The sequence below is a fragment of the Alnus glutinosa genome, chromosome 5, assembly GCF_958979055.1.
Source record: "Alnus glutinosa chromosome 5, dhAlnGlut1.1, whole genome shotgun sequence".
Lineage (NCBI taxonomy): Eukaryota > Viridiplantae > Streptophyta > Magnoliopsida > Fagales > Betulaceae > Alnus > Alnus glutinosa.
In genome coordinates this window covers 12,271,251-12,298,602 of record NC_084890.1, presented here as the reverse complement: position 1 = coordinate 12,298,602, position 27,352 = coordinate 12,271,251, and the positions used below count along the sequence as shown (strand labels likewise).

General features: G+C 36.0%; 3 protein-coding genes and 1 long non-coding RNA gene across 5 annotated transcripts; 2 read left to right on the top strand and 2 right to left on the bottom strand.

Moving 5' to 3' along the window:
- The first annotated feature begins 3,268 nt into the window (after window positions 1–3,268).
- Window positions 3,269–9,516, top strand: LOC133868176 (probable LRR receptor-like serine/threonine-protein kinase At3g47570). Its single transcript, XM_062304998.1, has 3 exons — window positions 3,269–4,685; window positions 6,940–8,940; window positions 9,089–9,516. The coding sequence occupies exons 1-3, from the start codon at window positions 3,764–3,766 to the stop codon at window positions 9,433–9,435; spliced, it is 3,270 nt and encodes a 1,089-aa protein (XP_062160982.1). The 5' UTR covers window positions 3,269–3,763; the 3' UTR covers window positions 9,436–9,516.
- Window positions 8,997–9,649, bottom strand: LOC133868178 (uncharacterized). The gene is made up of 2 exons (XR_009900300.1): window positions 9,510–9,649; window positions 8,997–9,349 (listed from the first exon to the last, which is right to left on the bottom strand). It is a non-coding gene; the product is annotated as an uncharacterized LOC133868178 (long non-coding RNA).
- A 3,396-nt stretch (window positions 9,650–13,045) lies between these two features.
- LOC133868177 (O-fucosyltransferase 8) lies at window positions 13,046–19,931 on the top strand. 2 transcript variants are annotated; one of them, XM_062305000.1, is made up of 10 exons: window positions 13,046–13,553; window positions 14,239–14,331; window positions 14,438–14,537; window positions 14,760–14,830; window positions 15,748–15,836; window positions 16,788–16,908; window positions 17,001–17,144; window positions 17,632–17,966; window positions 18,071–18,311; window positions 19,427–19,931. In XM_062305000.1, the coding sequence occupies exons 1-10, from the start codon at window positions 13,167–13,169 to the stop codon at window positions 19,733–19,735; spliced, it is 1,890 nt and encodes a 629-aa protein (XP_062160984.1). In that variant the 5' UTR covers window positions 13,046–13,166; the 3' UTR covers window positions 19,736–19,931. The 2 variants fall into 2 exon arrangements, with proteins under 2 accessions (XP_062160984.1, XP_062160983.1); XM_062304999.1 differs by having other exon boundaries at window positions 17,001–17,165.
- Window positions 19,932–20,599: 668 nt separating this feature from the next.
- On the bottom strand, window positions 20,600–27,000 carry LOC133868634 (nucleobase-ascorbate transporter 2). Its single transcript, XM_062305562.1, has 13 exons — window positions 26,531–27,000; window positions 26,336–26,433; window positions 25,878–26,054; window positions 25,008–25,108; window positions 24,843–24,918; window positions 24,659–24,718; window positions 24,027–24,211; window positions 23,169–23,265; window positions 22,932–23,077; window positions 22,762–22,853; window positions 22,560–22,637; window positions 22,287–22,447; window positions 20,600–21,110 (listed from the first exon to the last, which is right to left on the bottom strand). Exons 1-13 carry the CDS (start codon window positions 26,619–26,621, stop codon window positions 20,898–20,900), a joined length of 1,575 nt encoding a protein of 524 aa, XP_062161546.1. The 5' UTR covers window positions 26,622–27,000; the 3' UTR covers window positions 20,600–20,897.
- Between the last annotated feature and the right edge of the window lie 352 nt (window positions 27,001–27,352).

Sequence of the window (27,352 nt, the reverse complement as noted above, 5' to 3'; positions counted from 1 at the left end):
TCCAAACAATATGACTTCAAACGAACTGGTGTTGGATATCTGTGATGTCCCACATCGCCTGGGAATGAGGATGTGCTTATATGTATAAATGCACATTATATGACACAACGCGTTTTAAAGCCGTAATGGTCATGAACCTATCAGAACTCCGCAGTTAAGCGTGCTTCTGCGAGAGCAATCCCAGGATGGGTGACCTCCTGGGAAGTCTGGTATGGGGAGCCAAAAGCGGACAATATTGTGTCATTGGGGGTGGGTCGTTACAAATGATATCAGAGCCATTGCCCAGCCTGAGATGGTGGGAGCGTGCACAAGCCCAAGAGGGTTGCCGGCGGGCACTCGCTGGGATGCCAAGAATGTGGTGATCCCATGAGGGTCGCCAGCGAGGACGCTGGGTCCCAAGGGAGGGTGATTGTGATGTCCCACATCGCCTGGGAATGAAGATGTGCTTATATGTATAAATGCACCCTATATGACACAACGCGTTTTAAAGCCGTGATGGTCATGAACCTATCAGAATTCCGCAGTTAAGCGTGCTTCTGCGAGAGCAATCTCAGGATGGGTGACCTCCTGAGAAGTCTGGTATGGGGAGCCAAAAGCGGACAATATTGTGTCATTGGGGGTGGGTCGTTACAATATCCCCACTCCAAAGAATATGACTTATGAATATTGGGCAAAGTGAACTACAAATATCAAGATCACTACAATTATCTACACAAAGATGTTCTATAATAATTCTCAAGCACCAAGGTCATTATAGCTGCTCTGGTGACCTACAAATATAGTCATTCGTTCGGAATAGAATTCTCTTTATTTTATTTAATAAAGTTGATATTATTAATTTTAAATGAAAGATCAAAATTTAAAGTTGATGCATCTAACGATGTATATAAAGTTAATATTGTTACGTCTTTTAAAAATTTAAATAATGTGAAATTATATACACCATTAAATGCATTAACTTTAAATCCTGACTATAAAATATATAATTTTCATTTTATTAAATGAAATAGAGATGATCTTATTCTGTCCCATTGGTTCTCTCACATAATTCTTGGAGAAATGATCCCTACACTCATTTCTCACAACAAGCTGATGTGGCTGGTAATATTTTATTACTTTTTTTGTTTTGTTTTGTTTTCTTTTTGTAAAAAAATAATAAAATACTACCAGCCACGTCAGCTTGTTGTGGGGCTGTTGTGAGAAATGAATGTAGGGATCATTTCTCTAATTCTTGACCCGCCATCCACTACACTAACTAATGTCAATTCAGCACCCTCAATCAAACAAACTTAATCTCAATCCCGTATATTTAAACTATTTATCGTGACAATAACACTAGGACTATACAAGCAAACAGCTAACCATTACTAATCACTATTTATATATGTGGATGCAGATGCGGTTACTTAAAAGTAATAACCGTAAAATATGAATACGATTATTGAGATAACCATATCCACATGTAGAACTACGTAACACTTTCTCCAGCATCATTGGCATTCTGATTTTTATGCACTTCCTTCATCCATTTTATCCTATAGAGGCAAAGCAGAGTAGATGCTAAACTAAAATAAGGCAACCCTCCAACAAGCAAGTCAACCAAATACCAATCTTTTCATTATTTTATCCCACAAAAGATAATATTTTCATTCATCTAAAAATATTCCTTTTTTTTTTTTTTTTTTTTTTAATAAAGGGTAATTACATTTTTCTCCATGAAGTACTACCCACCATCAATATGGCTCCATGAACTGACATTCTCACCACCCGACTACCTCGAACTACCATTTATTTACTCAAACCCCATTTCTGTTAATCAATCTCGTTAAAATATTTGACATGACACAAATACCTTAAATTTGTAAACAAAATTTACACACAATACCCTTAAAATTAAACGATTAAAAAAATATTAATGTATCAACAACAGTTCCAATAAAAAAAAAAATCAAAAACCAAAATTCAAAAACCAAATAAAAAATTAAAACTAAAAACAATTTTTTTTTTTTTTAAATAAAGGCAAAATCAGTTTATGTGGTTAGTCTAAATTACAAATCGCTCCATGAAGTATAAAAAATAATTCAGAGGTTCTCGAGGGAGGCCAAAATAACAATTTTGTCTCTGCAATCAAATTTCGTCAAAACATTTGATGAGTTCTATTAGTGTGTTATGTTATCACCAATAAAATGATGATACGTATAACTCTTTTTTATAAAAAAATAAAACTTGAAAAATTAAAAAAATTAATTTTTTTGAAAAAGAAAGAAAAGGGTGGCTCACAAGCCACCCCCGGCCCCACCTACGGTGGTCCAAAGGTAGGGATGGCCTGCGAGCCACCCCAAACTTATTCCAGAGGTGGTTCGTTGGCCACCTCCTCTCTTCATTCTTCTTCTTCTTTTTCTTCATCTTTCTTTTTTCTTTTCTTACCTTTTCTTTTCTTTTTTCTTTTTTTCTCTTTTTATTTTTTTATTTTTTTTTTCTTTTTTATTTTTATAAGTTTATATATTTATATTTTTTTTTTTTATTAAGAGTGACACGTGTCATCGGGGGATAGCATATGAAGTAAGGTTTGATTTATTTATTGGGCAAGAGTAAGGTTTGATTAATATAGAAAGAAAAGTTTGCATAAAATTTTGATTTTTGATTTTATTTTATTTTTTTATTTTTAAAGAAAACATGGGTATTTTTGGAAGAATGATAGAATAGTGACTTAATTGCAACAAAATTGTAGTTTGATGTATCTAAGGGTCCGTTTGAGTTTACGATTTTCAAAAGTGCGATTTAATAACGTGATTTTTAGAAGCATAGTTAAACGTTTGGCAAAATCGTAATATGACATTTAAAATCATAGTTTAGCCTTTCAAATTGTGCGTTTTCAAAAAAGCACCACTTGCATGTGATTTAAAAAGCATATTTTTCTACGTTTTCAAATCACAATTTTTTGAAAACTTCAAAACGATTTATTTTTTACGATTTGATTTAAAATCACATTTTTGGTCTACAAAATCGCAATTCAATATGTATGGCTTTTATTTTAAAAGACTATAGTTTAGGAGGCTTAATCCAAATCATAAACTATCTGAAGCGTTTGGGCGGGCTCATATCAAGTGTACAAGAACCGGAAGATCAGTCACGGTGGGGAAAGCCCATGATCGAGAAAAAGAAAAAGAAACAAAATTTGAGACGCCGAAGCCTTCTCTTTTGGAGTCCGCAGCACCTCATTTTAGTCTTTCTCCTCCAAATCGAAGTGTATTTTTTTTTTTGGTTGGAAAATCACACTCTAGCACTCTCTCTTTGTGAAATCCTAGCCAGACCCTCTGTTATCAGAAAACCCGGAGAACAAGGATTGAGATCCTTTGAAAAACACAGAGATCCCAGTCTAACTTGGTGCCTTCTTCCTATTCTTTCAATATATAGAGGGCCCAGGATGGTCTAGAGCCTACTTCTTAAAGGAGTCGTGGAGGTAGGACTATTTATTTTCAATCAATCGATATGAGCAAACAACTAGAACCACAAGACAAGTGGGGCAGGTATGATGAGACGTCATTCTTCTTCACCGAATTTTGATTTTCTCGTCCTTTTCTCTGCAAGAAAAATTGAAGTCAACGCCTAAACCAACTCACCTTCCTTTTTCCCAAAACGGCCATCTGTTTCTTCTCTTAATCTTCACAGACACTGCGATCTCCTTGTTCGTTAGTTTCGCCTGTCTATCCTTGAGTGCCACACTAACCCAAGCACCTCAACCACCACGCGTCAGTCATTCATGGATCGAAGTTGTTTCCTATTCCTCCTTCGTGCGACGGTGTTTCTGGTACATTATTACATTGGAAGTTTAGCTAATGCAACGGCTCTCGACATTACCACTGATCAATCCACTCTTCTTGCCTTAAAGGGTGGTATTTCTTATGATCCTCATAATATTTTGACAAGCAATTGGTCTACTAGTATTTCTGTATGTAATTGGATCGGTATCACTTGTAGTTCTAAATATCATCGAATCACAGTTTTGAACCTTTCTTACATGGGCCTTGTAGGCACCATTCCTCCACATATAGGAAATCTTTCATTTCTTGTTAAACTAAGTGTCACAAACAACAGCTTTCATGGCTCTATGCCCAACGAGCTGGCAAGACTTTACCGGTTGGAACTCTTAGACTTTGGATTCAATGATTTGAGTGGAGAAATCCCATCATCAATGGGGTCGTTATCCAAACTTCAATATTTGTTTCTACATGATAACAGTTTCAATGGTACTTTCCCATCATCTCTATCTAATGCATCTTCGTTGGAAATAATTCATCTTGGATATAACCAGCTTTCGGGCTCCATATCTTCCTCCCTATTCAACATATCGTCCTTGCAAAGAATTTCTCTAATGGAGAACATGCTTTCAGGTCCGTTGCCCTCCATTATTTTCAACATGCCCTCACTACAAGTCATGGACCTCGAATCTAATATGTTGTCTGGTGAATTCTCAATGGATTTGTTTGATCATCTTCCCAACTTACAGTGGCTTGATGTGTCTCACAATAAGTTTTATGGCAAACTCCCATTTACTCTGTTCAAGTGCAAACAACTGCAAAATTTGTCATTGCACGCTAACAATTTTACAGGAAGAGTATCTCCAAAAATTGGAAACTTAACCATGCTTATAAATTTAGATCTCGCCGGCAACAACTTTCAAGGTATGTTTAATCTTGTTTTAGTCAATTATATGAAATTTTGTGCTTGATGCAAAACATTTTGCTTTCTTATTGCACTTTATGATTCAATCGGATGCAGAAATAATTTGTCTGCACCATACAAGAAAACTAGAAGATTTAAGAGAGTCTAGGAAAACAAGAAAATTGCAGAGCATAAAAATTTGTCTACTGCCGCCTTCTTTCTTTCAATATTTCTTTCTTTTTTCTTTTTCTTTTTTCGGTAGTAGATAATATATTATTTAATAAAAAAGCAAGATATTTTTCTTTGATAGTACATCAAATTGCTAACTATAATTAATTTAAACATGCAATGGCACCAGTGGAAGGGCAAATTAAGGCTCGAAATTTGATTGATCAATTTTTTTTTTAATATTGTTAGAAAAACTACAAAAAAAAAAAAAAAAAAAAAAAAAAAAAGCTCCTCAAATTAGAAGCCATTTTTAAAAGTAACCCCTTAAACTACTAAGTGTACTAATATAACTATCCAAACTATCAAAAAGACCTATTTTGTCGAAATATTCTTTTAATACCCTTGTCATGTGTCGTATATTCAATTAAAAAAAAAAAAAAAAAAAAAAGGAAAAAAAAAAATGAATGGGTGGGGTGGCCGAACCACTCCCATGGCCCTTGGGGGTGGTTTGGCCACCCCCCAAAGAGCAAAATGGGGGTGGCCGAAACTACCCCAAGAGCCTTGGGAGTGGCTCGGCTATGGGGTGGGTTCAACCACCCCAAACTGGTTTTGGGGTGGCCGAACTAACCTCGTGGCCCATGAGAGTGATTCGGCCACCCTCATAAGGCCAAAAAAAAGTTTAAGGTTTGGCCTTTAAGGGTGGTTTGGGTCACCCCCATTTTGTTTTTTGGGGATGCTTCAGCCACCCCTTTTTTTTTAATTTTTTTTTTTAGAATTTAATTTTAAAATTGTTTTAATTTTTATTATTTTTAAATTAAATATATGACACAAGGCAAGGGTATTAAAAATATTTCGACAAAATGAGTCTTTTTAACACTGTTTGGTAGTTTGTGAGTCATATTAGTACAGATGATAGTTTAAGGAGTTACTTTAAAAATAGCTTGTAGTTTGAGAGACTTTTTTGTAGTTTCTCCTTTTTTGAAAGTAATAATGTTAAGTCAGTAAATGATGAACTAAAATATTCGATTTACCTTTCAAAAGATTATTATTTAGGATAAACCATATGTGACAACGTGATTGCCTTTTTTGTTTTCTTTCTTTTTCTTAAGAACTCAAAAGGTCAATATTATCATTACCCAATGAAAAATGCGAGATACTATAATTTTATCTGATATTCATCCAACAATATTGACTTGATGCTTCTACCCAACCATTGAATCTTTTATTTTTTATTTAACAAGGATTAATCAAATAGTTAATCGGAAGTGTAGTGTCAGATTTATTGGACAATTGTAGGATAAAAATATAGTATCTAACATTAATCTTCCTCAGTATAGTTAATTCAGTCTTTTGTCCGTACTAAAAAATTGAAATTATCAACCATGAACCATTAATGATCACTTTAGTTAGCAGAAAATTGCATTTCATACTATTATGCCTACGACTCTTTTACAACTTTCTAATATGTTCAGCATATGATTGGAGCCACATCAAACCCTAAAACAATTTTTAACATCCTCCAACCACATGTTGACACATGTCAACAAGTTTTAAAAGAGGTGTAGGTTTATCATTTTTCCGTCATAATCCCTTCTAGGAATTTTGTGTTTGCTTACAAGAATTACTCCAAAGAATTGTTCTCTATTCGTCTATGCTGATCCCATATCTAAAAGCTACAAAGGGATCTAAATATATGTGATTAAGGATCCTTAACTCAATTAATTGGCTTTCTTATAGCCATCTGCTTCAGACGACAACAAATGTCACCATCATTGTTTATAGTGACCTCAAGAACTTGTGTCTTTAACTCTCATGGTTGTCTCCTACAACCATAAATTGACGAAGATAAAATGCACCAAGAGCACCAACAACAGTTGGCCTGTGGCCACCACTGATGCCATCTCTATGGTTCATGGCAATCACAAAATAACAAATATTGTCCGTTCTGAAAAAAAAAATTATTGCTCCGAGTGGCTTATTTATTAAACCAAACTAATTAGCTCTTTGAAGTATTAACTTTTTACACTCTGCTCACTTGTATTTACAATTCATTTAAAGAACATTATTTTTCTGAATAATAATACATAATTGTTCATATTGTGGCAGGTGAAATTCCAAGTGAAATTGGTAATTTACAAAACCTAGAGCTATTTAATATCGAGAACAACAACTTTGCTGGCCCAATTCCATTTGAAATCTTCAATATCTCTACATTGCAAGACATTGCAATAACTTTGAATAACCTCTCAGGCCATCTTCCATCAAATATAGGCCTTTTCCTTCCAAATCTTCAAAAGCTTTATATCGGGGCAAATGAATTAAGTGGAACACTTCCCAGCTCTATCTCCAATGCTTCACAACTCATTGACATAGAATTGGTTCAAAACTCATTCTCAGGCTTAATTCCTAAAACACTTGGGAATTTAAGACTTCTCGAGAGACTCAACCTAGGACAAAATAATTTGACCGTTGGATCACCAGAATTGAGCTTTTTCTCTTCTTTGTCGAATTGCATATATCTCAAAGCATTAATTTTATCAGACAATCCACTGAATGGCATCATGCCTAGTTCCGTTGGAAACCTCTCTACTTCTCTTCGAAGGTTTTCAATGTTTAATTGCAATATTAAGGGTAGCATTCCTAGTGATATTGGCAATTTAAGTAGCTTGACAACTTTGAACCTACAAACAAATGAATTGGCTGGACCAATTCCAAGTACAGTGGGAAGGTTGCACATGCTCGAAGGTTTGTACCTTCGAAGTAATAGACTAGAAGGTCACATCCCATCCGATCTTTGTCATTTAGAGAGCTTGGTTGTATTAGATTTGGATGGTAATGAGCTTTCTGGACATATTCCTACATGCATGGATAATCTAACTTCTCTAAGATATCTCTACATGGGCTTAAACCAATTAACTTCTACTGTTCCCTTGAGCTTGTGGAGTCTAACATACCTCTTGGTGGTCAACCTGTCGTCAAATTCTCTAAGTGGCTCTCTCACATCAATGAATATTGGAAATATGAAGGTCTTGATAAAACTGGATTTCTCAAGAAATCAGTTGTCAGGTGGTATTCCAATATCGCTTAATGGCCTTACAGATCTAGTTTACCTCTCCTTTGCAAACAATCGATTCGAAGGCTCAATTCCTGAATCATTTGGTGAATTAGTAAGCTTGGAATTCTTGGATCTTTCCGGTAATAATTTATTTGGAGAGATTCCAAAGGCCTTAGAAGGACTCCAATATCTCAAATATTTCAACGTATCTTTTAACAGACTACGAGGAGAAATTCCTTCAGGAGGAACATTTGTAAACTTCTCGGCTGCATCATTTATGTCAAACGAGGCACTTTGTGGTGCTCCCAGACTGCAAGTTCCCCCATGTAAAGAAGGTAGTCCTCAACCAAAAAAGGCTACAACAATGCATGTACTAAAGTATGTATTATTGGCAATTGTGTTAACAATACTTGTGGTGGCCTACGTATTAGTTTGGATAAGATGCCAAAAAAGGAATGTTGAATTTCCAGTTGAGGAAGAGTCGTTACTTGCAACAACATGGAGAAGAATTTCTCACCAAGAACTTCGACAAGCAACAGAAGGATTCAATGCAAACAACTTAGTTGGTAAAGGGAGTTTTGGGTCAGTATACAAAGGAACATTATCAGATGGGACAAATGTTGCAATAAAAGTTTTAAACTTGCAAGTAGAAGGGGCATTCAAGAGTTTTGATGCAGAGTGTCAAGTACTATGCAATATTCGTCATCGAAATCTAATCAAATTCATTAGTGTTTGTAGTAGCATCAACTTCAAAGCCCTTGTATTGGAATACATACCTAATGGAAACCTAGAGAAGTGGTTGTATTCTCACAAGCACTATTTGAGTATCTTACAAAGGCTAAATATAATGATCGATGTAGCGTCAGCATTAGAATACCTTCATTATGGTTATTCAACACCTGTTGTTCATTGTGATTTGAAGCCTAGCAATATCTTGTTGGATGAAGATATGGTTGCACATGTCACTGATTTTGGCACAGCCAAACTCTTAGGTGATGGAGACTCCATGAAGCAAACTATGACTCTCGCTACCATTGGATACATGGCACCAGGTGAGCTTTTAGTTTTTATTGTACCTAGACACAAATTGTGGTCTTTTTGTAGAATGTTGATCTTAACAATTTTTTTCTTTGGTTGTTCTTTTTCACTATTGTCGAATATAAACGCATATTCTTATAACAAATTGTAATGCACACGTAGAGTATGGATTGGAAGGAATTGTTTCTACAAGAAGTGATGTGTATAGTTACGGTATTTTACTGATGGAAACTTTCACAAGAAAGAAGCCGACAGATGACATGTTTGCTGGAGAAATGAGCTTCAAGCGTTGGGTAGAGGATTTGTTACCTCTTTCAGTAATTGAACTCGTTGATGCCAATTTGCAAAGAATCGAAGGACATGCTGCTATGGACTTCATATCATCCATCATGCGATTAGCTTTGCAGTGTTGTGCAGAGTCCCCTGGGCAGAGGATTGATATGAAAAATGTTTCAGTCACACTCAACAAGATCAAATTGAAGTTTCTACAAGATGTTAAAGGAGTTTAACGTGAGAGCGTGAAGTTTGTTCAGCTCTTTCATGTTTGTGCCTTTCAAACTGTTGATAGATATTGAAGGCTCACCTAGCTTTTACAGCGATGGTGATGGAGAAAGGTGTACAAGCCGGGTGGAGGGCTGGGCCATGGTGGAGAGGGCGTTGATTTGACCGAGTACAGCGGTCGCTGGCAGCCATGGCCGAGTATCAATGGTCAATCCCGAGAGCTTCTCAGATTTCTCTCTTGGCTTGAATCAATCGAGTACTGTGGGCTATGGTGGGAGGCATCTTCGCAAACCCTAGCTAAACCAAAGGGAATCGGCTAAGGTCGAGTTTGGTAAGTTTGTTTTTTTACATCAAATTAGAAATTGTTTGTGTAAATCAAATACTAAAAATAAACACATCATTGATCTGCCAAACACATTATCCAATTTCTATTAATTTGCCCAACTCTTTAACTAGGGATGTACAAACGAAATGATTATAACCACTTTAAAACCGTTAACCGTTTATAACTGTTAACCGCTTATAAGCACTAACCGCTTTTAATAGCGGTTATAGGATTTGGAAAAGGCAGTTAATAACCGCTAACTGCTTATATATATATATATAAGCGGTTTTTGACAATATATATAACTATCTTTTTGGTTTAGGTTTCATTTCCTCACCTCTCGTCTCCTCTCGCTATCGCTCAGCCTCACCCCTCACCTTGGCCGCACACGTTCCCTCCTTTCCCAGCCCTCACTTCTTTCTTCATTTTCGTTCCCTCACTGCACCGCTTAACCCCAGAGTCCCTCTCTCCCTGCGCTTCTTAACCCAAACTTTTTTCTTCATTTTCGTTCACCTCTAACCTCTCACCTTTCAAGCTTTCACGTTTCACCCTCAGGTCAGCGAGCGCTTCAAACTGCAAAAGGTTGGCTAGGTCTCACTTTTGTCCTCTCTCTTTCAATTCGTTTTTCCCATTCTCTCTCTCTCTCTCTCTCTCTCTCTCTCTCTCGCTCTCGCTCTCTCACTAGCTCCGATAGCAATTAGGGTTAAAAATATGAACTGAATTTCAAATTCTAGCGAATCTTCTAGGTTTTGGTTTTGCTTCTCAAGAGATGGAGTTTTCTTGGTGATCTCTCAGACTAAGACTCAAGGAAGAACGTCAAGGCATTTCAGGAAAATATGACTTTTCTTTTTGTGTGCTCAAGTTCTTTGGTGGATCTTTCTCGAAGAATTAGCTTTCTCTCGAACGCTTCATTTCGATTTATTTGGAAAAGGAAAAGAAAAGTGTTTTCTTTGAAATCGAAGCATTTTTGTAATGTTTGGGTTTTAGATTTAATTGTATTTGGTTATTTAGATTTGTTATGTTTTGGTTGTAATATTTAGGTTTTGGATTTGTATTTGTATTTGAATTTTTCGATTTGGATTTGTTTTAGATTTTGGATTTAAAATTAGCCCAAAAGTGACAAAAACCGACCCAAAAATCGGGTCCAAAATAGGTCGAAAGCCCAAATTAAAAGCAGTTATATAACCACCGGTTATTTAGTCAACAACCACTAACCAACGGTTATAAAAATAACCGCCTCCGCCTAGGCTGTTTGCGGTTGTAGTTGGTAAAATGTAATAACCACTTAGACAGTTAGCGGTTTTAACCAATAACTACCGGTTATAATCGCTTGTACACCTTGACTTTAACTATGCTAACCTAAAAAAGGATTTCTTTAATTTTGGCATGTTAACAATCGTTTGGTACGAAGTTGAGCGTGTTGATTGTTCTCTTAACCCTATTATTTTAGTTTTATTTTAAATATCCCTATGTGCATTTAAAATCTCCAAATAAAATTAAGAAAACTTCACTTGACCCTGAGTCATTTTTTTACAATCTCCCTTCAAAAGTTTAAAAACTTCATTTAACATCCCTTGGCAATTTTTTAATTATAACTGTTTGAATTTGAATTTAGGGTCTGTTTGAGTTTGCGATTTTAAAAAGTGCGATTTAAAAAAGTGATTTTTAAAAACGCAGTTATGCATTTGGCATAATCGCAGTTTGACCGTTAAAATCGCAGATTAACCTTTTAAAATACTGTGTTTTCAAAAAAGCACTATATTGCCTGCGATTTGAATAAGCACTTTTCTGAGTTTTCAAATCGCAATTTTTTAAAAACGCAGTTTTCAAACGGTTCATTTTCTGCGATTTGGTTTAAAATCGCATTTTTTCTCTACGAAATCGCAATCCCAAACGCACCCTTAGTTGAGGTTAAAATTAGTTGAGGGGTAAGGGTGCATTTGAAATTGCAATTTCGTAGATAAAAAGTACGATCTTAAACAAAATCCCAGAAAATGAACATTTGGCAATTGCGTTTTTAAAAAATTGCGATTTAAAAATGAAGAAAACTACTTTTTCAAATAACAGGCAATGATGTGTTTTTTTGAAAACACAGAATTTTAAAGGTTAACATGCAATTTTACTAAACGCTTAACTACACATTTTAAAATCATACTTTTTGAAATCGTAAATTCCTTAATCATTTCTTATTTATTTATATGCAATCAAGTTTCAAATCCATAATTGCAGTTTAAAAATGTAAAACAAACTATATTTTCAAATCCAGGCAATGATGTATTTTTTAAAATGTATTATTTTAAAGATCAAATCATGATTTTACTAAATATTTAACTGTATTTTAAAAATTTACGCTTGAAATCACACCATTTTTTTTTTTGTTGAAACTGAAATCACACAATGTAAAATTGTTGGTTTTTAGTCGCACTTTTCAAAATGATGAACCCTGACCTTAGACTGTTTGGATTTGCAATTTCAAAAAATATAATTTTAAAATAATATTTTAAAACGTGCGATTTGAAAAAGTAATTTTTAAAAACGCAGTAAGCGTTTGACAAAATCATAATTTGACCTTTAAAATTTCATGTTAACCTTTAAAATTATGGGTTTTCAAAAAAACACCCCTTAACTACAATTTGAAAAAGTACATTTTTTACATTTTTAAATCGTAATTATTTAAAAATAAAATTTTCAAACAATTTATTTTTTTGTAATTTAATTTAAAATCACACTTTTTATTTATCAAACTTAATCTCAAAAGCACCCTTTTAATTTTTAAAATATTTACTGCATATGTACGTTATACGGTTGGTTCGAAGGACCCGCCAATACCAAATCATAAAACTCTCATATTTTTGCACAAAACTCTCATGGCATTTTCTTGAATTTCCTTCTTCTATGCCCCTGTTCAACGAATGGAAACCCAGAACCGACGTTTGTTCTGGTTGGTGACCAGGAGCTGTTCCAGGTATGATCCTTGTTTCAAAAGGTTAGCTCCTAAAAGCATTGTTGGCGTTTCGCTTCTCGCTTGTTTTTCACTCATCTATTTATGTATAATACTATCAACAACTTCTTAGCTTCGCTTTGAATTTCATTCTTGTGTGTTCTTAATTTATGAATTCTCTTTCGTTTTCCTGATGTCAATATGTGCCACCAAACCCTGAATTTGCCTCATAGGGTCCAATGGGTTGGCGGGTCGCGATCGGTTTCAGAAATAGAGGGAGAAAGGACTCATAGCAATAGAAGGTGGTGCTGGCTTAAAGGTTTTCTTTCTAATCTTTGTTTTAAAGGTGCGTATCTGTTATAGGCTTAACTAATGGCCAAATTTTCTTTTGTCATGTTGGAATAAGAGATGGTGGTTGTGGTTTTGTCTTAAAATTTGGGACACTTGAAGCTTTACCGAGAGATAATGTTCTAATGGGGAAGCAAGGTTCCCCAAGACGTCCGCGTCCTGGAGTTCAGAATGCTGACTTAGCATTAGGGATGAAGGACTATCAGTTTAGATGTCCAGAAACTTTACCAGGTAGTGATCCCTCTCTAGGAAGGAGAATGTCATGGGGTGATAACCACTGGAATCCCAAAACTGTCTTATTTCATGGGTTGAAGAATGATTCTGCAAAATATAGTGCTTTTAAGGGAGTCTATGTGGGGAAAAGGCATTTGTGGCTTCGAAAGTACGTGAGGTCAATTGCTTTTATGTTCGGGTTGATGGGTTTCATTCTCCTTATTGATTCTCTCATGGTGTCCATTTTTGATGTGAGAAACCTTCTGCCTCCTTCAACCCAAATAGAATCAAGTGGGCAGGTAAATGTTTCCTGAGGCAATACTAGATGTCCTATTCTTGAACTAGCTACTGATGTTAGTACTGGTCTATAACTAAGTTGGAACTCAAGAAATGGGCGTTGCATTGGCCAGAGTGTTTCTATCTGAGTTTCGGTGACACTCATCATAATTTATCCTAATTGGTGCCTATTGAAGAATCTCACTTTTTTTCATTGTTATTCTGAAGCCATTTTGGGTGACTCAGTCAAGTGTCTAATTCTTTTGAGTATGTACTCTCCTGTTGGTGAATGTTCCATTCAGATGCAATTTAGCATCATCTTAGAACTCATTTTCCTACTTAAATTCTGTAGCAGGTGATCTGTGTGCATTATTGATGGATTCTTATTGCGTTTATAACTGAAGTCCACTAATGTAACACCTACCCTTTTGTTGCCGAGTTGGTATGGGGTGTAAGAGTCAAAACTGATGTATGCATGTCTGCATCTGCGTTTTTACTCTGCAGGCTTAGGATTTTAGCTGCTAGTGGTTGTGGGCATTGTGCATTTTGGGTGTGCTTTATGTTAATCATTTTGTCTGTAAAGTTTCTTTAGTCCTTTGGCAAGATTTTTCTCTACCAAATGTGCAAGTTGTAAATAATCAATTCTTAAAATTAGGATAATATTCTTATTTCATTCTGCATAATATCTGCTGCATCTATTTTCCATAGGAGGAAGATAGAGGTGCCTCCATCAATGAAGAAAAATCGTCAGTACAGATGTATGACCGGCTTCTAAATTTGGCATCCAATGCTCTTGCAGAGGTTAGTCACTAACTTTATGTTTGGTACAGATTTTCTGATTAGCTCGTCAAATTAGGTTGATTGGATTTATTTTATCCAAATATCTGAAATCTTAACTATGCTTTAGAAAGAGTTTAAGCCAGATTCGTCAAGGTTCTGGGAGGAACCATATCGGCAGGCATCTGCATGGAAACCATGTGCAGACAGAAAGGTTCCAACAAATCTAGGTATTTGATCTTTCATCCACTTTGATTTGATGGATTAGAAATATGCTTGATAAATTTATTTTGTAAAAATATCTTTTAAATGTTACATTACCGGTAATCATATTGTCCTATAAATTTCAGATGATGACTAGTTTCTTTTTATTAGGTCAAATGATAGCTAGTTACTATAATTGAATTCTTGATTGCATATGTTACTCTGAAATTCGCCATGTTTTTGGACAGGGAAATTTGACAAAAATAATGGCTACATATTGATCAGTGCAAATGGCGGTCTCAATCAACAAAGAGTTGCTGTAAGTACCTTAGCTGCCTTGAGTTCATAAGTATCCTTATACAACAACAGTCTGATTGCTGGATAAATTTTTGGAGTTGGAAAAATAAAGTAGCCTAGGACAACCTTGCTATTCCACCTAGTGGGAAAAAGAAATACTTAGGACACCTCCAACCTTGTTACATTACAGAGCTCTTTTTCGAAGACTCTTACCCCATACAATGGCCATCGATCCTACATGCTTGTTGAGAATGAGGGCTTTGAATAGGAGGGGAAAGCTTTGGTAAAAGACTTACCCAATCGTCATTATCCGATACTTGTTAAAGGAGAAACGTGCATAGAGTTGAAGCTGAAGAGTCCTTTATGGAGCAAGGAGTAATTATGTTGAACTATTTTAGTCTTAGCTTATTGTGTGCTTACTATTATCACCTATGCTAATTTTTCCAGCAACTGATATGGGTTCTCTCTGAGCTCTCTCAGGAAATGGGTTCCTGATACTGAAACACGGATCTATAGGTTTCATCCATTGTAGAGGAGAATATGCCCAGAAGTTGAGTCATGAAAAACCTTTAGGATGATTATGTAAACGTAGTGCTTTAATATAAAGTTGAGGCCAAGTGTTTAAGCTTTTGCTCTGATAGACTATGTCTTACTGTCTCAATTATGTATGTTTAATTGGGTACTTCGTTTGCCATACAAAATATGAATTGTAATAAGATCTACTTGAAAATAAGCGAAGAACACTTTGACAATGTCAGATTTGTGTTTCTTTTTAGTTGAAGTGGTTTTTTTTTTTTAAAAAAAAAAATTTATTTCAATTAATGCTAGTTTCTTTGCTGATGTGTTTTGGTGGAGCTTAGTTTGTCGTCGCTTCTTGTGATCTTTTCTTCAGTCACCCTTCACTAGTCAAACTGACTCAGCTATTGTTAATGTGTACAGATTTGCAATGCTGTTGCTGTCGCATCTCTTCTTAATGCAACTCTGGTTCTTCCAAGATTTCTATATAGCAATGTTTGGAATGATCCCAGGTTTGAGATCATATCTGAGATTACTTGTGAAAATAGTTTGTTTCAGATTGGTTACTTGTACACCATCAGTATTGCGTTGCTGTAGCTTTGTGGGTCAATGTTGGTCTAGCATTCTAAAAAATCAACTTAACTAGTTTTTTCAGTTGTATGGTTTGCTTCATGAATTGCTCTTCCTGTGTGAGTTTTTTTCCTGCTATCTAATTTACTTTGATTTTTTTATAGTACAAATCCTCCGTTCAACCTTAGTTATCTTATTATGTCATCTTACTTCAATTAATTCCTGTTAACTTTAAAAGGAGTGGCTCTAGAGCCAAGTGCTTGCTTCAGTTACTGCCATGCTGTGAAACAACAGTTCTCTTTTACTTGAATACTTCCATAGTCTTGCTTTGGTTATCATAACTACAGGACAGTGGGATGCGGATGGTGCTTCAGTGTTTAGTTAAACCAAGCCATTTAGTGATTTTGATTTTTGAACCAACTGATATCATACTACTTATAGTTATCATTATCCTTTTACCTAAATATTGTTTGTTAAAACCATAGTGTTCTTCTCTTCAAAAGCCCCCCAAAAAAAGTTGCATTTTAAGCTTGCAAGTCACTACCACCCTCGTGAACTGAGGATGGAGTTGATGATGTGACATAAGGAGAAATCAAATTACATATTTATATCTTTTTCTTGTCTATAAATAATATGAATTATATGGATAGCATTTAGCTTAAATGAACAATAGCTTCTGAGTATCTGAATGACATAAACCAAAGAACAACATATTCTAACTATAATGAACTGTATACGCATTCCTAGAACTTCTGGTTGATCAGTTGATGGGTCTTTCATGACATCCCTGATTCAATTAAATACATAATCCAATTAGTGGTTATTTGTAAATTTTAAATTTTGGTGCAAGTGCCTCAATTGTTGTTGACACATTTAGTTTGACAAACATGCAGCCAGTTTGGTGATATTTACCAAGAGGAGTATTTTATGAATATCTTGAAGGGTGAAATCAACATTGTCAATGAACTCCCTCCTCATCTGAGATCACTTGACATTGAAGCAATAGGTAGTCTGGTATGTTGTCTTATTAATTTGGATAACATACTATAAGAATAAGTATCACTCATTTTTTGAGGGCATCTTAAAGCTTTAACCTTGCTTCTCAGATTACTGACGCAGATCTTGTGAAGGAGGCAAAGCCTATTGATTACATCAGACATATACTTCCCCTCCTATTACGAAATGGAGTTGTCCACTTCCTTGGATTTGGAAATCGACTAGGCTTTGATCCATTGCCTTCCAAGCTTCAGGTTATAAAACTTCCCCTAAAGGTTTGAATATTTCAGAGTAGATGTTAGTGCAATGAAAGCTAAACCTGCTATTTTTACTAGCTAACAAATACACATCCTACATGTGTTCTTATTGAATACAGTAATATCCTGTTGAGCACTTGATTGGGTGTTGATTGAAAGCTATATCATGCGAACTCTTTTATGCCATGTCAACTCTTTTATGCTCCCTAGGTGAACTTTGTTCTTAGTTGCTTAGTACCCTAAATGTTCTGATGTCGTCCAAAATTTTGTCTATGCATATATTAATCATACAATAGTTCAGAAGCAGCTTTCATCTCAGTCTGCCTCACTTTTATTCACCACTCCATTCCTAATTCACCCTGACTACATTTAATAGCTTATACTAGTCCTGCATAGTTATCTAGTATATGGCAAGGTCAGATAACTCTCATGCATTCTCGCAATGCCTTTACAATTCAGTTAAAACTACTTCACTTTGTGGCAGAGATTAAGATGCAAATGTAACTTCCACGCTTTGAAGTTTGTGCCAAAAATCCAACAAGTTGGTTCATTATTGGTTAGAAGGATAAGAAAATATGGCGCTGCACGAAGTATGTTGGACAAACAATTGCTTGGAAACTTCATGCTTGACAATCCCTCGAACAAGCATGATGCTGCTAAAGGCCCAACCAAATACCTTGCTTTACATTTGAGATTTGAAGTAGATATGGTGGCCTACTCCCTGTGTGAATTTGGAGGTGGAGAAAATGAGAGAAAGGAACTTCAAGCCTATAGAGAAATCCATTTTCCTCTGCTTATTGAGCGATTAAAGAACTCAAGGTATGGCTCTTGAGGTTTTTCAAGCTATGCTTTTCTCTAGTACTGTTTTTATGAACATCTTTTAGTTGACTGATCTATCTCTGTTGCTATATTGATGTTTGCAGCCCTATTTCTCCAGGAGCGTTAAGAAAGTTGGGAAGATGTCCATTGACACCAGAAGAAGCGGCACTTGTTCTAGCTGGACTTGGTTTTAAGCGTGGAACTTACTTTTATTTGGCTGGTTCTCAAATTTATGGAGGAAAATCCCGGATGGATTCACTCACCAGCCTCTATCCCAATTTGGTCACAAAGGAAACCCTCCTCACTCCGGATGAACTTGCACCTTTTAGAAATTTCTCCTCTCAGGTAAATGAGTAGTAGCTCTGTCATTTTTTTTTTTACTTATAAACATATCTTACAATGTATCAAACTTTATTTTAGATCTCTCTGTATCTGACTGTTCTCTTGCCAACATTCATTTGATTATGAACTCATGGTGTGGGTATAATTTTAAATCAGTTTCTAGGTTCATTTGGGCTCCAACGGGGCAATTAGAGAAAATCAATAAAAGGACAACTGCATAATTAAAGAGGATGTCTTAAGCATTTTACAGTATTTTATGTTCCTTCTCATTTTTACATCTACTAAAAGAGTGATAGCTGAATTTCAGAGTTCTAAAATTTTGGTACATTTTCATCTTATTGACTAAATAATTACTGTTGCAAACTAGAGTACTTCTATTCTACAAAAATTATTGATGTTCAACAAGCATGCCCTCGTCCTTTGTTGATCCTTTCTGGTGCTAATACTTGAAAGTGCTCAGTTGTAGTTCCAAAGGAACAGTATTTTGATGATTCAAGTTAGGTTAGTTCTAATGTCAGGTAAAGAATTAGTCTTCTCTAAAGAACACCATGTACTTGAGTGATCTCCTATGAGTTATTAGTAATCACAGTGCACCCCCTTTAGTTATATGTCATAAATCAAACAAATGCTACCCATAAGATGGGTACCTATGGTATATGCAATGGAAGCGATTTGCAGTGAATTTCCTCACTTGAGATTCTGTACTTCTAATTCCAAAGACAATTGCATAAGATGTTAGAAAACAATTTAGGGCCAATTTTCAAGAGCATCTATCAAAGAGTAATGCTATTTAGTAAACTGTTATACTATTGCCACTCAACTGGGATAACGTGACAGTGAAAATAATTTTTTTTTTTTTTTTTTTTTTTTATCAAAGTGTTGATCCAAATGACTAATTTTCACTGCCACATCATCAAGTTGTATGGTAATCTTATGCAGTCTACGAAATAGCATTACTCACCGTCAAAATGCAGGTTTGATTAGCGGTTGTGGCTCTTCACCTGATAGGATTAGTGAAGGTGATTGGAATAGGAATATCATGTGGCATCCTGTGGCTCTTTAATCCTCAACTCTTTTTAATTGTAACTAGTCAAAATAAAGAGTTGGTGTGGATGCAGCTAGCTGCATTGGACTTCATTGCATGTGCAACTGCCGATGTCTTTGCCATGACTGACTCCGGAAGCCAACTTTCATCCCTTGTGTCTGGATTCCGAACTTACTATGGCGGTGGCCATGCACCTACCTTGCGGCCCAACAAGAAGAGGCTGGCAGCAATTTTGTCCGAGAATAGCAGCATTGGATGGAACAGTTTTGAAGACAGAGTGAAAAAGATGGTCGAGGAAGGTCAAAGAGTGCGCGTGAGGGGCTTTGGTCGAAGCATTTATCGACTGCCAAGGTGCCCGGAGTGTATGTGCAAACCCCGATAGCATGTCCTCATGCTCACAACTCTTTTGAGGGAGGCTCTCTTGCCTTTTTGACACTAATTTTTTGTTGTAAATTCTTCTCTTTTCCCCTATATTCTTTTCATTTGTTATGTATAGACTTGAGATTGAATTGTTGAAGATTGTAGATAAGGTTATGATACAAATTGTTCATTTTATGATAAAAATAATTGGATATAAATTTCGTATAAATTGGATCGTAGAAAAATTATGTTTTAAAATTGAGTAATGCTACATATCATCCTTTTATCCTCCTTTTGTCCTCCCAAAATTGATGTGGCTCTTAAAATCACCATTGGATCAAAATCCTATAATGATCTATCATAAATTCAATGGTGATTTTAAGAGCCACATCAATTTTAGGGAGACAAAAGGGATGATATGTAGCATTACTCTTTAAAATTATTATGATGGTGCCGTGCAAAAGGACTATCTTGTTGATACTATATAATATTAATCCGAAAATTAACAATAAGATAAATTTATTTGATAATAATTCAATCTTATTAAAAATAGTAAGATAAATAGAATGCAAGAAATTAAAATTAAAGTAAAGAAATATCTCACAATACTATAGAATCATGAAAGAGTGTTGTTCTTTAAGATTGATTTTGTGCATCTCGGAATATTCAACTCGGTGCGATTGAGTCTCTTGACACGTAACCTCTCGGTCTGAACTCTTTCCATTTTCCCCCTTCTTATCAGAATTTGGTTGGTTAAGAAGCTTTCTTTTAAACGCTTAGATTACACATATTTTGAAGCAGCATTTGGGAGATAATAATGCATGCCAATTAATTAGATTGAGCTGAAACCGTCATTTCTGCCAGACATAAATACAGACTCAAAATCTCTCAAAATTACACCGAAAATTCGGTGACTTTCACATTGAATCAAACTTAAAGGGAATACATATCAACTAGTTTTATACTATACCAAAATAATCCAAGTCAAAAAACGCTATATATATATATATATATATATATATATATAGCAATGAAAAAAGAGTGGAGGAGGGAAAGCAAAGGTGTCATTGCTCTGCATTAATCAATGGACCTTCGGTTTCACTCTTTCTTCACTGGAACGAACCCTTTCTGGAAATGATGCTTTTCCTCTAACATCTTTCTCTTCTCAATGGCAGTAAACTTGTTCAAGATGGGGGGAAGAAACGGTTGAGATTGAAAGGGAGGGTGTAGAACTCCTCATTTCGGCTGTCCCCCTTAAATGCCCGAAACTTAACCCACCATGGCATTCCCCTGTCTCTGGCACTATCCTTGTAGTCGAGTGTGTTGTCCAGAAAGATTGCAACAATCAATGCAACAGTCGGGGATGAGAAGAAGATAGTGTTCAGGAAATCATTGAACTGCACATCAAGAGACAACAACAAAGTTCATGTCAATGGTTCTGGTCGGATCAAAACACGTGCATGTGTGCATACAAACACTCAAGCCTTGGTCCAATGCCCCACTAGTTTTTAGGAAATTTCTATTGCACTGTTATGGTTTTTTTTGTTGTGGTTTCTTTGGGTTGACTACCCATTTTTTGTTGTAGTTGATCTTTTCCCCTTTCCCTTCTCTTTCTAAACTTGCCTAGTAAAAAAAAAAAAAAAAAAAAAAGGCTATATTCCATTTTAGTATTTATTATTTAAAAAAAATTCCAACCTAAAAGCGGCCACCTATTTGTACAGTATGATGTGAAAGAGCTCATATACGATTCAAAGATCGAGATCTACAACAATTATTTGTCAATTTCTTACTCAAATTGACCGGTAATGTGAGAGATGTGCTATACATCCTCCTCTCATCCTTTCACTTTTGAAAGTTACTATTGGATCTGTGATAGGGGGCGGCACCACGACCACCTCCACAACATAAGTAGAGGAGGTTTTTATCCCTTAACCTTAAGCAAGCTTTAGCTCAAAAAGCTTCTGCTGGAAGGCGAGAGGAGAGTAGCTACATGAAACCAACATGACCAATATCACCACCTTTATTGGGCTAATTTACGATGTAGGCTATCTACTCTCCCCAACCAACCCACCCCGCCTCAATGTTTCATTGATATTGGATACGTGGGATTCATATGAGGGGACTCTACAGATCCCATGATAATTTTTAAAAGTGAGAGGATGAGAGAAGGACAAGAGAAGAAAATGAATCATTTCTCCATAAATTTTGAGCTGTCCGGCCACCTACTTGAACAAGTGAGTCACTCTCTCATATCTCACATTAAGTGCCTAAATTGTTAGCCGTTCAGGGAGGTAATTGTCATCTATCCTTATCTAGAATCCAAAATCGTTTTAGAGAACAAAACAGGTGAATCTATTATCCAAATTGCTGAAGACTCGTATCCCACGTGAATTGTCAGCAACTTTAAGGAGGGGACCTGTCTGTCTATTTTCAGATAGACCGATTGCTCGTGGGGTAGCGTTTCAACGTCAAATTACGGGGTCCAATAAGGTTGCCAATATATGCAGGTTGTTATTTCTCTTTCTGTGTCGGAAATAAGATGGAGTACAGATGAAAAGACCAAAAAAACTCACCCATACAGCACTGGTATGAGCAGGACCATGAAGAGCCTTGGCTGTGTATTCCCTGAAATACTCGGGAACAGACAAACCCAAGAAGAAGGCAACGCCAGTGATGAACAGGTTCCTCATTGAGTTCATGTTCGTGAACTGCAAAAATGACAGCCCCACCGAAGCTGAAAACAAAAACACATTAATACTCATGTACAGACTTCACTTCAGGGAAAGAGAAGAGGAACTATTCAATGCCATTAGAAAATGAAATGATGAATCATGAATGATACCCACCGACAAGACCAAACAATACACAATATACAGCAGCAAATACAGTGAAGGGTATTGATGCAAACAAAGCTCCAAATTTTCCTGCGGAAGTTTAACGTGGTATACTGTGAGTCTCACGAAGTGAAATTATGCAGAGAAATATATACGTTAGAATATAAATTAAATGATTAAATTCAAACAATATAGGTAATAATTTGTCACTCACCTAACATGGAGAAGAATATCATAAAACCAGCTGAGATTTGGATAACCCTGCGGCTTCCAACACGAGTACTTCCAAGAAGCCCGACATTTTCGCTGTGTTTTTTCATAGATGATTAGTCTCTTTGTAGTGTATGAGTGAGGAAGTTAAGAGCAAGAAGAAATAACATTTACATAGAGACTGTTGAGCCAGTCAATGTTCCAAAGAGTCCACTCAGCAGGATCCCAATTCCTTGCCAGCCAATACCACGGCTAAGAACATGCGCTGGAGGTGGTGTGGCACTTGCTAGACGTGATGCAGCCTTGTAAGCTCCAGTTGACTGTAAAAGCAAACAATAGCTTTTAATTTTACTGATGAAAATATCTCATTGGGTTTTTACTTACTCTCTAAGTTTTTTATCCAAGTAATACCTCAATCAATGAAACTAGAACGGCAGCCATCATTCCAAAAGCATGACCAGCGTCAAAGGTAGGAGCACCCCATTGAAGAGGGTATGGGATTTTTATCCTGAAAACAATCAATTTCATGGTAAAAAAATGAGCCAATCTTTTCACAATCTTTCGACCATGTCTGGGAGGAGAGAGATATTTGTGAATATTCCAAATCAAATGGTTATCCTAATAGTATCACATTTTAGTGCCGTATATACATCTAGATGGAGGAGAGGGGGGTGCAACCAAACTTTTCTAGCTTCCAGCTGCATTTGGGTGGCGGCTATTTTCCTCTGTGTTAGAATATTTTATATTATGTTTCATTTTAGGGTTTATTCCCTTCCTTATTTAGTCTAGGTTTTACTTGTTCACTACTCTAGCCTCTTTATAAACAGAAATCATTATATTACAGTTTAAACATATACTTTAATACAAGATGTAGCCCCCTAACGCTTCATCAACTTCTCTCTGCTTGTGCTCTCTCTTTCATATTATTTTCCCATCATATATTTCTACATTCTGCTTGAGCAGTTTCCAACAAAGAGGACATACTACTATATTGAACCTTTTGTTCTTCATATATATTTTTTTCTTTTTACTATTTTGATGGAAGATTCTAGTTCCTAACATTAACCTCGGAAGAAGCAGACTATCTCTCCTCATAGCATTGCAGTTCAGAAGGCATACATTGGCTTGATTTAAGTCCTATGGTCATTCAGAAACTATCCTGATCTTCAGCATGGGGAACTAAGTTTAGTCATCTATCAATGAGTGTTTTAGTTTGTCACATAGATTTTATGAAGATTAAACTGATAAAGGGCTGCTTTAGCTACCAACCATGGAGCAGAAGAAATCAGATTGGCTCGGTCAGTTCGGCAGTTTTCTTGGGTTAAATTTGGTCGATGTCTGTATGCACCACTGGCTGTCAAGAGGTGTGCATATGCCCATATCACAGTAACTGATATGAGGAGAGCAAACCGCTCCAGGACTGGCAGTTTCCTGAGCTGAAAACTTTTTAAGTACTGCATACCAAAAACAGAACAAAAAACACACATTTAGACTGCTTTTCTATAACAAGCATCTGCTTTTTGCTACACAAAACACATTTTGAAACAGTGGTCTGTTAGAGAAATCCCAAGGACATATATCATTTTGCAAATAGCCAGACTTTCCCCTATTTAAATTATCCATCTGAACCATTACCTTTTAGATAATTAATGTGTTCTTTGTTTCAACGATTGTACAATTAAAATCACGTCCTTGAGAATCTTTCTTAACATTGAGAGTGACAAGAAAAAACGTTAGCCATGACTACGCTATCATTTCAAAATGATTAGTCAATTTCATCTAGTAACTAAGCAATATGAGACTTAGCACCCAGGACTACATTTATAAACCAAAAACTCTACGTGGACTACTCGTCATCTTTTCAATACGGGACTGGTTAAAAGAAAAAATAGCAGTAGTACCTGGGAGAAGGCTATAAACAGGATAAGCATGGGAATGCCAATTTCCACGCACCGTCCAACCTTATAGAAGTCCAGTGAATCAATGTTAAACAGTATGAGTAACATCACAGGAGGTATATATTTTCATTTGGAAGGTATTAAATTAAGGATTAAAAACAATGGCAGTAATATTTTTTGTACATACCACAGGGAATCCTCTATCAAAGAGGCCAAAACCCACTAGCGCAATTACCGGAGCCATTCCAAGAGGGCTGAAGAACCTGAAATATAAAAAACAATGTAGCCATTTAATAGGAATTATTGCTTTGACTTTAGAGTGAAAAAATCAATTAGAGATGAAAAAAAGTACCTGGAACAGATGGCCCACATTTGACTAAATCCCAAAATAATTTGTATGCTTGATGCTACTATAAGTGCACCTTGTACTGCTCTCATGGTGTTGAGAAATCTCTAGAAATAAATCCAAGACCATTAGTTTTTGCTGTATGGAAACCACAAGTAAGTCACTCCCACGGTCTTCAAAATTATTATTAGTTATCACAACACTCCGCTAACAAGGGTGGTTAAAGTAATAACGAAATTTATTATTTTTTTATTAATTTAAGCTTTTGGTATAATACATGACTTAACAAGGTATCATAGCCAAGATACGAAGACGGGGTTAACATTAATTGTCAAACTAATAATTCATAACACTAGGGCAAACAAAATGGGGGAAACAAATGCACTCCTGTGTGCTTTGTGTAGGGCTTTCAAATTTTTTCACAGCGTGCGAATCCGACACGAAATTAAGAAATTATGACCGTTTAATTAAATGATTCAAGTTATAGTTGATATATATAGTCTTTTTTTTTACCCATGCTTCGAAATGATTCGAACTCAACATGCGACATAAGTGTCCAAAAATTCGACACGAACCCAACACAAAATTAAAGAATTTTTGAAGTCCAAATCCGAAACATAAATACGAATTATCACCCCCTAACTTTATAGGATTTTTATTCATTGATGTGACTCACATTTGAATAGTTTTTTAAGCTCCTTAATCATATGTGCTTCTCTTGACGACGTTTGATACGATAAAGTCAATTGGGCAAGTGGGTGGGGCAGACATATAAATTGTCCACCGAAAGAAGGTCTTTTTGGGAGACGGTGAAGTCCAACTTTAAGAAAAATAAACAAGTAAAGACTGAAATATGTTGCAGAGAATTGGACTAACCATATGAGGATCCTCGATGCGCGTCAAGGAGGAATCGTGAATTATGGAGATTATGGGAACCATGAAGGCATAGGACCCTCCAATCACGGTTGGCAATCGGGTCCCAAATAGTGTTTGCAGAAGTGTATTAATTCCTTCAACAAAAAGCAGAGTCTGTACCACCCTCACTTTATCATCCTGATGAATGGTGAAATGGACAAAAAGCCATATCAATTATACAAACTCATGTGGAAAAGCCAAAAGTTCAAAGAAAAAGAACAAACAACGTGTGAGTTATTGTAGCTGATCATGAATATTTTTATTAAAAAAGATCATATTCCTGCACAAAGTGAAGAAAAAAAAACATAGAACGGTTGATTCTCTAATTTCCAATTATAGGAAATAGCTATGAGATATCACAATCAATGATAACGGGAAATAATCTAAAGCATAGATGACTGAATATCGCATTGGCTCACATCATCGCCACCCATCAAAGGAACAAGGAATGATGGAATCATAACTGCAGTTCCTAAGGCCAAAATGTAGTGCTGGAACCCCAGAGCTATTGCCTCCCCTGCTTTCACACGCAAAAACGAGAAGGATCAGAAGATGAATAAATCAATGGAATGGAGAACGTGGGGAGTTGAGAAAAAGAATAAAATCGGCCATACCCCATGATGGGTTTGAATCAATACAGTACTCTAGGCCTTGAAGTTGGTCCATTGGTGGGTGGCTTATCTCCTCTGGTTTTGGAGCTGCCATGGCTGACACCCACTTGTAGCTCTTATTTTGCCTCCAAATCCAAATGGGTATCCACAAAAGGAATCAAAAAATGGATAGACACAGAGAGAGAGAGAGAGAGAGAGAGAGAGAGAGATCCTCTGGGAGTTTTAAGGAACTTAGCGAATTCAATGCGAAAAGAGGGAAAGAGTCGCTGCCCACTGGTGGTGTAAAGCAGAAAGAGAGAAAGCTAATGGCTGATGGAAGCAAAAGTAAGAGACTGAAGAAAAAAGTTTAGAGAGAAAGAGGAGTTCACAGTCGAAGAGAGATAGACATAGACTACAAATAGAGTGAGAAGAAGCCGGTGAGAAAAAATGGCACTTGCCTCCCACTAGTTAGCTCTCACACACTCTCTGTAGTTTCATCTCTATCTCTCTTGCTCTGCTTTTTCGATTATATAAAAGTTCCGTTAACTTTTCTTATTTTCCTAAACTACCCCTTAAGGAACTTCCAAACTGAATGTTACCGTTGGTTGTCTCACTGTTTCCCATTAAATTTTACAACTGAACCTCTTTAATACTTGGCTTGTAAAATTTGTCATCCTACAAAAGCAGGGGAAACACAATAAATAAAAGGGGCGAGTTTGGTGCTTCAATCTTTACAAATATTAAATTTGTACCTTAAAAGTAGAGAAACAAAAAAGAAGAAAAGAGATTAATATTTTTTTAACTCTTCAGCCACTTTATGTATGTACCATTTTTTATTTTAACAAA

Coding starts and splice junctions, on each gene's coding strand:
- LOC133868176 (XM_062304998.1), top strand. CDS start 3,764: ATGGATCGAAGTTGTTTCCTATTCCTCCTTCGTGCGACGGTGTTTCTG. Junction 4,686..6,939: donor CGCCGGCAACAACTTTCAAG/GTATGTTTAATC, acceptor ATATTGTGGCAG/GTGAAATTCCAAGTGAAATT. Junction 8,941..9,088: donor CATTGGATACATGGCACCAG/GTGAGCTTTTAG, acceptor ATGCACACGTAG/AGTATGGATTGGAAGGAATT.
- LOC133868634 (XM_062305562.1), bottom strand. CDS start 26,621: ATGGCAGCTCCAAAACCAGAGGAGATAAGCCACCCACCAATGGACCAA. Junction 25,109..25,877: donor GCATCGAGGATCCTCATATG/GTTAGTCCAATT, acceptor ATTTATTTCTAG/AGATTTCTCAACACCATGAG. Junction 24,719..24,842: donor TTGATAGAGGATTCCCTGTG/GTATGTACAAAA, acceptor GACTTCTATAAG/GTTGGACGGTGCGTGGAAAT.
- LOC133868177 (XM_062304999.1), top strand. CDS start 13,167: ATGGGGAAGCAAGGTTCCCCAAGACGTCCGCGTCCTGGAGTTCAGAAT. Junction 13,554..14,238: donor AAATAGAATCAAGTGGGCAG/GTAAATGTTTCC, acceptor TATTTTCCATAG/GAGGAAGATAGAGGTGCCTC. Junction 14,538..14,759: donor AAAGGTTCCAACAAATCTAG/GTATTTGATCTT, acceptor GTTTTTGGACAG/GGAAATTTGACAAAAATAAT.